Consider the following 14482-nt stretch of genomic DNA (forward strand, 5'->3'; position numbering starts at 1 on the left):
GGTCTCTGCTCGTCTTTGTGATGTCCCCTTTTTGACTCTTCCTTTGTCCACAGCTGAGAAGGTGACGGGGAACTTGGCTGCGTTGACGGGTCAAGTGGCTCCATGCGACGTCAGCAGTGTCTACGGCATCAGGAGGGCCATGGGCATCGCGGTTCCCCCAGAGCCCCCCGAGCCCTTCATTGACCTCACCACAGGTAAATATCTTCCTGGTCATACTCCCATTCTGTGTGTTGAATACCATCAGTGGTGGAGAGTTAACTAAATACATTTATTATTGTACTTAAGTACAACATTGGATGTACCGGTTCTTTTTATGGCTCTTCTACTGTATTTCAGAGGGGAAATTGCAGTTGTTTTTACACTGCAGGTATTTGAAATGCATTCCTTAGTTACTTTTCCGATACAGAGTTTTCCATACAAATCATAGGAAGAGCAGTAAATTCAGTAAGAGATCGGAATACTTCCTCTACCACTGAATAACATTTGGCTGTTTGGGAAGTAAAGTCTGAACTTAACCTCACAAATTACCTTCAATGTTTTCAGTTCTGGAGGCTGAACCAATGGAGGCCTTGTCCGGTGCTCAAGATCCAGTTCCAGTCATCACTGTATAATGAAAATCCAACCACCTTTACTGTTTGATAAGTTAAGTTTTGTATGAAAATTGCTTTTTGTGTGACATTTGTATGCATTTCAGTCATTAAACCCTTTTTATTATATATAAGCTTTGGCTCTTAATAAATATTGTATGATAAACTGCATGACTTAGGAAAACATTTATTACATTCTGTAGCTGTATACAATTCAATGTCACATTTGTTCACATAAAAGGCCAATACATTATTATTCTTATCTAACCACAATTACAGAGAAAGAGATGTTTTCAAAAGATAAGGCCACAAGACGAATCAAGTTTCAGAGACATCAGTTCATCTGAGCAGGAGCCAGAAAACCAGTTCACGGCCGGCAGATTGTTGCGTCACGCAGACTTAAGGACACGATTCCCTCATTGCAGCATGTATGCAGACAAGCAGAATATACAGATGACGTACATGCTTTGTGTATTTCCTTTTGAAATGCAGCAACTATCTTTTCATGTGTGTAAAGTTAAACGGTGCTTACTGACCACACAGTCGTAACCTAAAGGATCACATGGAAAAAGCAAATGTGTTGATACAGTAAGTAGGATCTTCAGCTTGGCCAGAGTGAAACATACTACTTTTTATTGATGTGAATATGTCCCAAAAAGAGGAGCAAGAAAAGAGTTTTTACATTGTATTTATATATTTATCTTCTGTACAGCCCGTTTCTGTTATTGAACCGGCGCCTCCCATATGTCATGCTCATTACACAGTAACAGCAGTTTGTCCATCCGGTCTCAAAACAGGAAATCCAGATGGGTTTCAAATTATGATCCAAACAGAATCCATTGTTTTGTTTTTAAAGGACCAGAGGCCTTTCAAAAAAAAGTACACAACTGTATTTGGCATTAGTACACTTTTCCTTCTATCGCAAACAACATCTAAGTTAAAGAAAAAAACACAAAGTACAAAAGTGACTGATCGCTGGACGTAAATGTATGTAGAAGAACGACTGACCATCTCTGACATCACATCCTGAGGCGTTCCAACAGGTCCGGGGTAGAAAGTGTTGATTCAGTGTCGCATCCAACACACGGCAAAGTTCTGAGTACGTGTCTTCATTCATTAACATCCCAGTCTGTTCCCGTCTCAACACTCGTGGAGTCTAGAAACTCTCGGCGTGAGTCCGTCTCCAGTTGCGTTGGCCGTGGCGGCCGGGCCTCAGCTCAGACCCAGACCTTGCTGCTTGCTCATGTCGGTGCACACGAAGAAGGTTTTCAGCTCCCCTTTGCCCTTGACGTTGATGAGTCCCCGACACTCGCACGAGTAGCCCAGCTTATGCAGCACGTCGGACGTTTCCACCGTCACCTGGAAACAGACGAAGACATCACAACTGCAGCTATGACAACTAACAAAAGTCCCATTTTGAGCTGCAAGTTTATAACATGTATTGGCTCTTGTTGCTTAATGGTCACATCTGGAGACACGAATGAAATCGCGTCGTCCCAAAAATCCACAGAGGGATCCGTAACACCCGACTTCTCTTACCGGTTACATGTATTCATTTAAGACTTCATTTATGGCTGCATTATATTGCAGCTGTGGTTGTATTGCATTTGGGAGCGGTGGCATTAGCAGAGTCATTTCAGTAGTTTCTCAAGTTGGAGCATGACTTGCTTTGTATGCACCGATGAGTGATACACTGCAAGAAAGTGCAATTGCTGGGGAAAAGAAGATTAATGAAAGATTCCTCTGTGCGTACTAAATTGAGCGAGATTTAAACAGATAACAGATAAACTCATTAAATGTTGATTAAGGAAATATTTTTGCATAACCAGAAAAATACAACTGCACCCTTTCTGAACTCAACTTGGTGAGTCTTTTCAGTGTTCCAACACTAAGCAGCTCTGGTTTGGTCGAAATAAATACTTCATTTAATTTAACAGAGTCAAATGTGAAAATATGCCGGCTGTACACGTTGTCATCGTCCCCCCCCCCCCCCCCCCCGCCGCCGCCATATCTCTTTGCGGCAGCTCAGACTTCTTCTTTGGAGGCAGACCATTAAATTATAACAATAATACAATTTTAAAAAATGGCCCCAAAATCGCACCGCTGGTCTTGGTTGTCTTTTCCAGTTTATCTTCGGGGTCCTGAAGAGGGTCTCCGACACACCTCCGTCCCAGTGAGGAGCAAAACGTTCATGCTGAGTGACGCACACGTGACACATGGCTCTCTCTGGGCGGTGACAGCATCCACTACACACCCTCATATTTAATACAGCAGAAGGATTCAGTTGCTGTTGACATCAGAGGGCAGTTTGAGCAAATGCTCAACCAGCTTGGATTCTGCAGGGTCCCCCCGTCTATCATATACCCGCCCCCCCCTGCAGCCTCAAGTGAACTCTCTCTGGCTGAATAAACACTGTAAAATGTAAAAAATAAATAAAATAAATCCTCTTCCTTAACTTCCTCTGAATTTGTATTTTGGCAACGCAACACGAGCAACGAGTGTTTCAGTGCCAAAGCAGCACTGTGGAGTTCTTCCTCGCTGACAGCGATGTACTGGCTGAAGAAAGGAAGTTATTTTTCTGTCAAATCTTTCTGGACCAAGAAAGAGTTTCTTGTGTTGAGATCTGCGACATAAAGCCAAGAAAACACATATGAAATATGAATGTTTGCCTCTGTTGGGCTGTGCTGGATGTACCTGGATCTTCCCCAGCTCCCCGGTGCTCTCCATCCTGCTGGCGACGTTCACCGTGTTGCCCCAGATGTCGTACTGAGGTTTCCTCGCCCCGATCACTCCGGCTATCACCGGGCCGTGATTAATGCCTGTGAAGATAACAAGTTTAACTCTGGCACGTTGAATAATGTTATTGTGGAGAATATACAGAACAAATAAGATTATCAAGGGGAACAAAATGTGTCATCATCCATCTACAGATATGAGGCTGCTCACTGGCTCACTTGCTAGTTAGGAGAGTCGAGGTAACGGATCAATAGTATTATTAATGAGTATACAAAAAATATTTGCAGTAAAGCAAATTATATTTGGTATTATTACATGTTAAAGAAGCAAATCTAATTCTGTGGAAAACACTTTAATAGTTTGCAGCCGAGGAAAGAAGAAGTCTGTGCCAAACTGCTTTTTAATAAACAAAAGTGGATTTTGTTTTAATGTCACACGGTGTTTAGACTCAGCCGCTGATAAGCAGGTTGATACACATTTCAGTGTTTACGCCTTTTGTATGTTTTTATCTCCCAAGATATGTAAATGTTTGAAATGAAAGGTTTATGCTGCAAGCTGTCTGCTAACAATGAACCGTTTGGGAATAACTCTTGACTGGAGGGGTTAAAGTTGAGTTCTGTTTCCATTTACTGGCTACACTTTATATATTATTGCATGTACTTAACTTTCCCGTAGTTATTTATGAGTGGAAATTTAGAATAAGCTCCTAAATCCTCAACATTAAAAAAGCAGATGCTACACATTGCTGTCAAAGGTCAGAGAGGTTTAACTTTACAACCTCATAATCAAGTGTCAGTGAATGCAACACGACACGGATGCCAATCATGCACGTTGTAACCAAGGCAACCGGTCGGGTTGTCAGCCCTAACAGAGCTGCACACAATGCGGCGCAGTATTCAGTCAATGAAAGGTTTGTGCTGAAGCCGACACTCACCCACACGAAGCCTGAAGCTATTGAAGGAATGTCTGTTGATGCCGTCCAACTTCCCAATCAGAGCGATGGCAAACTCCACCATGTTGCCGATCTGGGCCTGCTGCCTCTCTCTGTCCTGAAGGAACACATTTAACAACCTCAATATGACTGCGTCAAGCTTTATGTCGGTTTTTTTTTTTCATATGGCAGGTCGATGAGAGACGGACAAAAAGGCAGATTTGACCCTGGTCTGAGGCAGCAGCTACTCCACCTGATTGTTCTCCTGACCGGGCGTCCCGCTGAGCCCGGCTGCAGCCATGTAGGTGCTGCCAATTGTCTTGATCTTCTCCACGCCGCTGAACTTTGGTTTGGACAGCAGCTGTTGGGTTAGAGAAAAGAAAAAAAATTTACAGTATGTATTCCTGGGATGTAGCTCTTATTCTTAAGAGTGTAGATAATAATCCGGTTCTCTTTCAAGCCCAGCTGTCCATATGGTTAACAGTGGAAGAGCATGAACAGATCTATCAATAACAAATAGGGGCTGTAAGACATCGTATGATGTTGTGTATCAAGCCCTTGGTAATGAATTGACGGATGAGGATGTTTTTTCCCGTGTCCCTCTTTGTACTGCTGACCTCGTCAAAGTCGGCAATGATTTCGTTCAGGAGCCTCAGGCACTCCAGACCCTCCTTGTTGATGTCACACTCGGTGTAAAATTCTTTGAAATCCGGCACGGAGGCGAACATCACACAGACGCAGTCGTAGGACTTGTAGTAGAGGTCCTGTGGGGGGTGGGGGGGGATAAGCATAGTTTATAGTTTTACCCAGGAGGAGAAATGTTGGGCTTCAATGGAAGCTTTTAGACAGACCTCCCCTTACTTGTAGTTATGTTGAGAATAAAAGGACAACTCACAGTTTTGAGCTGAATTCTTAACTTATTTCAAATATATTCTTTCAAACTCACAGAAAATGTCCTTTTAATGATTTCCAAGCACATTACTAAATAATTGTAGTTGAAGACATTTTAAATAACCTGCCATTTGAATGAAATATCAAGTAATTAAGATGAAGCAGCTAGATGTTTATATTCTTATCATAACTTTCTCTTTCTTTTTTTTTGAGTTCAGATAACTCAATTTAGATAACTAAATAACGAGCGTAAACATGACGAATGCCGCCTGTACGTCAATGAGCGTGCGTTTATGACAATTGTGAATCAGCATGACAGTTTGTAATGTTCCATATTGATATTGATGAATTAATGGTTAGATTATTTGGCTATATGAATACATTTCGAATTATACCATCATTTTAACTGCAGTCAAACGGGGTAATGTCGACATAATTATAAAATGTATTCTATTTAGGTTTATTAGACACAAAATGTCTAGACTCGTAAATTCTGTTCGGACAAAATACAAACCACAAAATACAAGAGAATGAATGCAACATGTTCTCTTAAATCACTCATACAAGCTACTCAAAAACTAATCTGTTGGCTCGAGTGGTTGTCAGAGACCATCAAGTGATGGGAAAATGTCCCCTTCCATTGAGGAATGAAGTGAGCAAGCGATCATGTAATATAACATGAAATTTGCTTTACTGGTTTCTCATTTATCACTTATCATATCTCCCCTCCCCCACTCACCTCGTTCTTTTTGTTCTCCCCGACAAACAGCGCTGCCACGTGGGCCGGCAGCACGTTCTCCAGCAGCAGGCGGTTCAGGTTCTCCCTGGTCTCGATCTCGTCCTGCTCCGTGCGGTTCTTATACTTAAGCAGGAAGTCCTGTCGGAAGCAGGACTCGTTCTAGAGGACAAACACACACAGGGCGAGTGAAAAAGGAGGAAAACCATAACATTCATTCACTGGAGTTCTCCTGGATTTTCCTGCAGCGTCTTCATTTAAATCACATTTACAGAAGTTTAATACTTCTAGTCGGCAGGAACAGTTTGTCAGTGAGGGATATGAAAGGAGGACAGAGAGGAGCGGATTGTCATTACCTGTTGTGAGATGATGAGCATCGTGACCAGGAACAGGGTGATATAAATGCAGCTCATCACCTGGGGGTGTTTCACGAGCCCCCATCTCACGATGGTGTGATCTTCTCTGCTGTGGAACAAACGAGAACATTCATGGCTCGACTTTGCTCCCATTTGCACATTTCCCACATGAATATTTTGTGTGAACAGAAATGAATAAATGCGATGCGTCTTTATGGAATCGTGGCTTCGACCGCCGGCACCGACCGTACCCTCGTAAATAAGGTGGCACTCATCATGAACCGACTCTCACCTGCTGCAGTTCCAGCCCAGGAGAACGTTTCCGTAGACCACAAAGAGTTTCCTGTTGATGTTGAGGATGATGATGTAGTACGCGGTGGAGGCCAGGGTGAGGAAGAGCACTTTGAGCTCGAAGCTCACCCGGAGGAAGACTCCACATGCAATGAGCGAGAGGATGCAGCAGAACACGGAGTACTGAGGAAGAGGAAGAGAAAGCCAAGGGATGGAATTACACCAGTCAAATAACAGCAGCAGCAAACCTGATCAAAATGTCTTCTAACGACTCCTGTTTGGCATTCATAAGCAGTATGAAAACAATGAATGAAATCTTTTATAACACACTATCATGTAATTCAAAGCATAGATAATGGACATTCATATCAATGTATTTGTCTATATTCTATAACTATCGTCTGGGACTATTTGATCCAGTCTGATAAAAAAATGATTGCCTGTTGTTAACAAATCCATCACTCACAGGCAGGTAGAAGAAAATGTCCTCTAATCCCTGCTCAAGGGAATCATTTGTGTGACGCAGGTCATCGATAGCCGTGGAACATTCTGGCACACTAGTCTGGACGAAGCACTGCAGGGGGAGGAAAAAGATCTGACTGACAAGCGACCACCGGACTGGGCGTGCTTTGAAGTTCTGAAGTGTGGCACCGCTAGAAATAGCAGCGTCTGTAATGGCCCACTCGACATGCGAGCGTGGTCTCACCAGGTTGAACACCGCCAGGATAACGATGACCGCCGTAGTGACGGTGGCCAGAGGGAGGCGCACGCACGGCCGCTTTACCACCGCCTCGGACACAGCTGGCAGCCACTGGCACCTCGACAGCTTCTCTGGAAACAGGCGCTGCAGAGGAGATGAGGCGGAGGAGAGACGGACTCAACGCAGGCATGGGAAGCATGCGGCTTTTACACAGTCATGCATCTCCAGACATCGCGTTTCGAGTGAGTCACCGCCGGGCTATTTCCAGTGAAGGAATCCGTCGGAGAGGAGAAAACACTCCAGGACTGATTGCCAGGTGTCATCGCCCGGGTCCGAAGGTTAGTTATAGAAAGCTACGGTGAATGCGAGGGATAGCTTTCCATGACATGTTTCCATTCTCTCACTGCCTAATTCTGGCTCGGTGAAGCATCATGCATACACAGTACGCCCATCCCTTTCACTCCTTTTAATAGTAGTATGTTTCTTCTTTACCCAGGAGCCTCTTATAGTTGGCTGTAAGTGATGTTGAATATCTTAATCCCCTTTCTTTTTTTTGCTCTTCTCTCACAACAGACACAAACTGGAATTACCGCCTTTGCGGTTGTGTGTTTCCGCCGACGAGTCAGGTGCTACAGAATGTATAAACCACACACCGCCTGACCCAGAATGCCCTGTATTTATTGACCTTGAACAGCAGTTCAAAGAAAAGTGTTATTACAAGCACAAGGTTAGCTGTTTTGGAATTTGCGATCGTATCAGAAAATCTTCTTTCCATTTGTACATCGCTTGTTGGATAATAAGCGGAGGAGGAAGCAGATAGTGAGTGAAAGTACATCCTTCCTGAGGGCTTGCCGCTTTTTGGATTCATCTTGTGCGGAATTCACACAACGGAAATTGAATATTCGTTAAAGAATTTCCCATTTCATTTTCACTTCTATGCACTCGGAAATTGAATTCTTGAAATGCCAACTTAGAGGAAAGCACTTGTGAGCCATACACATGTAATGATGTGGGCCACGCCGGCATTATACAATATGGAACTTAAACAAGTGTTGCTGGAGAAATGACTATTTTATTTACAGGTTAGTTGGGAGGCCCCCCCCCCCCCCCGCTCCACCTTCTAGAAAACCAAAATGCTAACCAGGAAAAAACTGCCCGAAAAACCTGAAAATCTAAATGTTAACTTAAGACTTAAGACACTGACCTGGAATTGACCTGCGAAACAGATGGCCAGGGTCAGCAGCAGCACACAGACCAACACTCCAAATGACATCCCCAACATCTGTCGACTGAGGGAGACGGAAAGAATTCAATCTCCTGCTTCTCCTTCTCCGAGTACTACAATCATCATCTCCATAATGCGTTTCTCCTTCCCTGCTGCGCTGCATCATAACACGGGGAAAGTCTGGTCGTACTCACTCCTTTGTGACCAACATCTGAACCGAAAAGATGCAGAGGAAGATGAAGGTGGCACAGCCAACGTAGTGTTTGAACATCGGCAAGTCCAGGGCTCGGTACTCGGAAGAGGAAAAACAGAAGACACCTAAACCTTTTGTTCAGCGACAAAATGCTTGAATGGAAATGATGAGAATGTTGCGTGGGGAAAGATTTGTGAGAAACTAACCTGTTTTTCCAAATCTTTCTTTGGAAACCACAGCGCTAAGCTACCGCTCTCCTCAGTCTTAGACCACTGCCTGAGAGAGGGGAAGGAAGGCAGGAAAGATGGAAAGAAGGAAGGAAGGAAGGAAGAGAGCTTTAGGTGTGGTTGATTGATATGGGCAAAATAAAATGGTGAAATGATGACAGCATTGTGCCAACATGCTCACAATGACCATGCTAACGTAATGATGTTAATCAGGCGTAATGTTTTACCGTGCTCACCGTCTTATTTTGGGGTGTCAGCACGGCAACATTTCATCATTAGCACTGAACACTAAATACAGCTGAGGCCGATGGGAATGTCACTCGATTGGCAGGTATGTGGACATAACACAACATATTGGATAATTTGAAATTTTGACCTGATGGTGGCGCTAGATGAACAGTCAGGGGGATCACCAAAGTTATTACATTTCATACTGACGGGGGCATGAACGTGTGTGCCAAGTTTCATAGTATTCCATCCAGTGGTTCTCAAGATATTTCTCTCAAAAAAACCTAAATGACAACCTCACGGTTGCGCTGGAGGAAAAGTCATGTAATAACCAACATCTATAAATAACTATATAACTATAAATGCCTGTGCTAAATGTCCTGTTAATTAGTTTCCCTTTCTATCATACGCTCAAACTTGAGAGCTTCGAGCCACATTATCTCGGCTGGAGAAATCTCTCACACTGGCATGCCTAAATATCATTATTATTATCCCCTGTGTGATTCAGCGCCAATTTAAACTTTAGGTCGCATTTTTCGGTGCAATTTGGGTTACATTATTTTATCGGATGAACTACGTACATAAAATGTGATTGGACTTGTTGTGAAAAAATAGGCTTACTTGCTGCTGAGCTCGTCTATGGTGGTAGTCATCTCGTTGTGCAGCTCTTCATCAAACTTACTCTTCTGGGATTTGTTCCTGCACCGGAAATCGGAGAGACAATTAGGCAGAGGCAGACGGACAGACACTGAAACACTGGAACAGATGCTGGGAAACCAGATCAGGTCATGCGGGTCCAGTTTAGCTCTGCTTGGAGGCAACGTGGTTAAGGCCATTCTGAGCATTAGTGAGAAAAGAGAAATATGGTTTGTGCCTGTGAGAGTCATGTAGAGGGAGTGTGCCGGATGCAGAATGCTGTGTGTTAAGACGATCTCGGTGGGATTCAGCCAGAGTGTGTCTGCCGTGCTTCTGCTTGGAAAACCCCTGACTCCATCAGGAAGGAAACACTCACACAGATGCACAGATTCAGATACACACAAGCCGCAGCCAGTGATCAGTGTTGTTAGGAGCATGTCAGTCCGCTAACAGGTTACAGGGTTTCTCATTGAGATCATATGTTGCCCTGAGGTAGCAGAGAGAAAAGAACAGTATGGCACCACTGCTCAGGTTAGTGTTAGGACACCAAGGCTCTCCACCAGGGCAGTAGTTCTCACCCTGAAGGCCAGGGGACACACTTTCTCTGGGACGTGGGGCTCACAGGTTAAAGCAAATTATATTTGTTATTTTGGAATTTATTTGTGTGATATCTTTATTAATTGTTGTAATAACTATGAAATTGTTGCCTTCACTCCACAACAACAATTAAACGATATTTAAATATTTGATTTTTTTTTTTAAACTGCATGAAGCATAGTGATTGCTGGGTCTTCAATTTAAAACAAAGGAGGAACCTCAAAATATGTATTTGCAGTATCTAATATTTAGTGGTTTTTCGGGGACACGAGCCAAAAAAGTTGAGAACTACTGCACCGAGGGAACGAGGACCTTGCAGGCCACGTAGGCCCCACTCACTTATAGCTGCTGAACGGAGGGGTAGGCAAGGAGAACGGTTCCTCTAGAGACTCATCAAAGCTGTCAGGGTCCAACAGTAAAACACAAACACAGATTCATCACAACAAAGAAGTGGGGAGCCTTAAAATAAACAAACACAGGGCCACTAATCAAATACAATCTGAAGATCCAGCCAAAACAGTTACAAAACTACTAGATATCCACTGGTGAACAGAAGCTCACTCGTCACCGTTACTTTTAACCACAGAACATAATATATTCCGCTATTTAAGGTCATCAAGCGTGACTGAGTGCACCTCATTTCACTTCAGCCTCAGACACGTTCACTAGCTGCCGTCTGTGTTCGTGGAGAGTGAATACATGAATGAAATCTACAATGTCCTGAGATCTCCATTCTCATGCTTCTGCTTTCAGGCCCACACTTATACTTTCTAATCACACGACTCCAGCCCACACGGTTTGTGTAGATGAGTCCTGGTCCACTAATCAGTAGCTGCACTTAAAATATGTTTTTACGAAAGGCTTACTTACTGCCTTTGCCAGACGAGGCAAAGAGAATCAACCATTGTGAACTACAACCATAATCATGCAATATGTGAAGCTGATGGAAGGGCTCGTTATAGAGCTGAGCACTCCTACTGCTCTGCAGGAATGACTGCCAGAGTTATTGGGAAATGTTTTATTTGCAGTTTTGAGACTAACTCTTCGAGCACTCTTTGATAAATGGACTGTACTTGTTTTGCGCTTTTCTAGTCTTCCGACCACTTAAAGCGCCCAATTCACTGATGGTGCCACCATCAGGACTATCTAACCATTGATACCCATTCACACACTGCAGAACAGCCTGCGGGGGGAAAACGGGGTCTCCCGAGTGCCTTGCCCAAGGACGCATGGACGTGGACTAGCGGAGCCGGGGATTGAACCGTCGATCCTTTTATTGAAGGACGACCTTGCTCTACTGACCAACAGTTGCTCATTGGGAACATATTGTCAAATGATGTTTGATTTTAAGAGTAATTTCACTCCCACTGGGACGCGATCACTCATCAAATGTGAGCGGAAAGAAATGATGAAGGAGTTGTCTGACATGGCTGTTTACTCTTGGTTAGCACCATAATGACATCATCACACTGACCAGCAAGTGACATCAAACCATTTAAATGTGTCTACGCTCCCATGAAAAGCATTCATCTTATATATACGTCTTCATCTTATAAGATACTCTCTGTGTGTGTAGCTGAACATTGGCAATAATGCAACGCCATCTAAGCACCTCTGTATTACATGATATTGTTAATGAAATCGTATGATGAAGCGATGACCAGTTCAGATTCCACGAGCAGAGGGGAAAGTCCTGGCAGGGAAAGTTGATGGGAAACACTTGATAGCTGTTGAGCAACAGTGTTGTTACACAAGCCAACTTACATTGTTACCGTGTGAGAGGGCATCGCTCTGTCAGTTTAATATACGCAGTTAAAAATAATAACAGTCACCTCTCAGTGATCTTGGAGCCGGGCGCTGGTCGTAGAGGGATGTCCTGGAAAAGACAGGGACAACATTCACTCAATATGAACCCACGACAATGTGGTTGTTGAAGACCAACTCAACTGAAACTCAAATCTATTTTTTTTTTATTTTGGTTTGACAAAATACTTGATAATCTCACAATAATTGTTTTTCCATTAGTCATTGTCTGCATTTTGCTTTGAGATAATCCTCAAAGACTATGCAACTGCATATTCATCAGAAAACTACAAAATCCATTATTATGATTTTTAAAAGTTCCTCATACTGGCCTAAAGCCTTTCAACATCCCCCAGCAAATAATCAACACAGCAAGACGATGCACCGGGTAAGCTGTTGCCTTAAAAACAACCAACAACAACAACAACAACCGCCTCCTTACCTTGCAGCGGGACTTGCCGTTGACAATGGCGTCCGGGCTGAAGCCCTCTCGACTCTGAAGGTGGGCAAACGGTTTGACGGCCCCCCAAGATTCCAGGTAGCGGGTCATACGCACAGACGCCCTCATCTTCAGACCGTCATTCACCCGAGGTTTAGGCGCGCTCCGGCTGTGGGATGATGGATCCTTAGACTTGATACACAAACACACGTCATTTAGTCGAGGCAAGGAGAACAGGGCGAGTACGTTCCTAAATCATGAAAAGGCATTAAAGAGCACTCAGGGATAGCTCTACAGCTGTGCAATATTCCAGATGTGCTCATTCATAGGAGTTTTTGGCAGTTTGTGCGGAATTTCATCCAATTCTGCAGGATTGCTTGGAGCTGATATATGCAGGGGTCACCTACATTAGTTTGAAAGTGCACAATGCATGGAAGCGTTCTGGTGAAGAGTGGTAATGGTGTGCAGCTGAAACTATACTTCGGTCCAGAACCCAAAAATATCCCAAATGCCTTACGGTTCAACCGAACAAATTCAAATTGAACAAAACTATTAGTGTTGTAAAATTATATTACAGCAAACACCTCAATCACGATTAACAGCAGTTGGAATACAACAGTAAAATGTTGACGTCATGCCAACAGAAATCAAGGAAGATGAAGATAAATAGAGTACTTACCCGGGGATCAATGACCAGGTAGGTCTGGATGTTGAGCTCTTTTAGGTAGGGGTCCCTGAGGTGGCCATTGCCGTCTTCCACTTCATAAGCCTTGTTCAGGTGCTTCAGAGTCGCCTCTGTGATGTGGACTCGTCTGACCGAGGAAAGAGCACGAGAAAGCTCGAAAATGCGTTGCATGGCTCTTTAATCCTTTTTAAATGACCAAGTGTAAAAGACTGTGCATATGTGTCATTCATCTTTATCATATGGAACATTTACAATATATTGTTAAATTATTATTAGATACAATTATTGAATAGCCAATAATAATAATGCATCGTGACATGATCTTCAGTAAAATGAATTATGATATTCACAAACTATGATACGTAAATGTGTGTAAAGAATTATGAAACTCGTGATGTGAAATGAATTCAGCCTACCCTGGCAGGCCTCCTGACTCCATGTGATTGGCCAGCGTGACATCATGCGACCACACGTCAAACTGCCACTTGCGAAGGCCAATGACACCACAGAGCACGTTGCCCGAGTGCACGCCCACTCGCATGTTGATGTCCACTCCTGTGGCGTCCCGTACCTGCCTGGATGATGTTTCAGAGCAATACAAAAGCCCATTGTTGTCGAAAGAAGTTGTTTCTGTATGCAGAACACAGTTTCCTTCAAGGAAATTACAATAAAGTCTCCATGTGTCGATGCGAAGCCATATTGTACGTCTCTGAGTGTCAGTGGTCCTGCTGTCAACACCTGATTTAAAAACATCATTCACAGGAGGCAGACTCAACATTCGCTCAGACTTTCCTACTGGAGTAATACGCCCTTTAAAAAAGGCATGTCACTTTCAACTTGTGCCATTCTAGGCAACATGACAGAGTGCTTCACCATTGCACAGACACACCACACTATTTTCTTCCACAAATAGCTTTTTAAAAACACACTTTATTCACATAATTCATCTCAAAATGAAGTGTGCCTACCACATCTCTTTTAAGAGTTAAAATCGAGAGACGCACTATGTTTCAATAAGGGTTGATGGCGATGGCTGGCACAAACTCACTTGATGGCTTCACACATGTCCAGGCCCATCTTGACGCAGTTCTTAGCGTGTTTAGGCAGAGAGACAGGCAGCCCTGACACACAGTAGTAGCAATCTCCAAGGATCTTGATTCTCATGCATTCGTTTTCCTACAAGCAATGACAATGAGAAGAGGAGAAACACGGTTGTTTACC

At 43.5% G+C, this 14482-nt stretch overlaps 2 protein-coding genes across 6 annotated transcripts in view; one reads left to right on the forward strand and one right to left on the reverse strand.

Moving 5' to 3' along the window:
• The window catches only part of brd7 (bromodomain containing 7), a 9926-nt gene extending 9205 nt beyond the window's left edge, over positions 1 to 721 (forward strand). The window contains exons 16-17 of the mRNA XM_034526179.1: positions 54 to 194; positions 544 to 721. Coding sequence (XP_034382070.1) covers positions 54 to 194; positions 544 to 611 — 209 coding nt within the window. The 3' untranslated portion in view covers positions 612 to 721. The remainder of the gene's footprint in view (positions 1 to 53; positions 195 to 543) is intronic.
• Positions 722 to 758: 37 nt separating this feature from the next.
• adcy7 (adenylate cyclase 7) overlaps positions 759 to 14482 on the reverse strand; it is a 47173-nt gene continuing 33449 nt past the window's right edge. Inside the window, exons 8-27 of one of the 5 annotated variants that reach the window (XM_034526131.1) lie at positions 14310 to 14437; positions 13678 to 13836; positions 13256 to 13388; positions 12580 to 12768; positions 12167 to 12210; positions 10674 to 10733; positions 9723 to 9800; positions 8853 to 8922; positions 8648 to 8745; positions 8433 to 8517; positions 7235 to 7372; positions 6995 to 7102; positions 6530 to 6711; positions 6238 to 6346; positions 5885 to 6043; positions 4872 to 5018; positions 4508 to 4615; positions 4258 to 4372; positions 3282 to 3406; positions 759 to 1946 (exon numbers count right to left, since the gene is read on the reverse strand). In XM_034526131.1, coding sequence (XP_034382022.1) covers positions 1800 to 1946; positions 3282 to 3406; positions 4258 to 4372; positions 4508 to 4615; positions 4872 to 5018; positions 5885 to 6043; positions 6238 to 6346; positions 6530 to 6711; positions 6995 to 7102; positions 7235 to 7372; positions 8433 to 8517; positions 8648 to 8745; positions 8853 to 8922; positions 9723 to 9800; positions 10674 to 10733; positions 12167 to 12210; positions 12580 to 12768; positions 13256 to 13388; positions 13678 to 13836; positions 14310 to 14437 — 2382 coding nt within the window. In that variant the 3' untranslated portion in view covers positions 759 to 1799. The remainder of the gene's footprint in view (positions 1947 to 3281; positions 3407 to 4257; positions 4373 to 4507; positions 4616 to 4871; positions 5019 to 5884; positions 6044 to 6237; positions 6347 to 6529; positions 6712 to 6994; positions 7103 to 7234; positions 7373 to 8432; positions 8518 to 8647; positions 8746 to 8852; positions 8923 to 9722; positions 9801 to 10673; positions 10734 to 12166; positions 12211 to 12579; positions 12769 to 13255; positions 13389 to 13677; positions 13837 to 14309; positions 14438 to 14482) is intronic. The other 4 variants (XM_034526150.1, XM_034526141.1, XM_034526158.1 and 1 more) reach the window with 4 other exon arrangements.

The sequence above is a fragment of the Cyclopterus lumpus genome, chromosome 3, assembly GCF_009769545.1.
Source record: "Cyclopterus lumpus isolate fCycLum1 chromosome 3, fCycLum1.pri, whole genome shotgun sequence".
In the NCBI taxonomy this organism is placed as follows: Eukaryota; Metazoa; Chordata; class Actinopteri; order Perciformes; family Cyclopteridae; genus Cyclopterus; species Cyclopterus lumpus.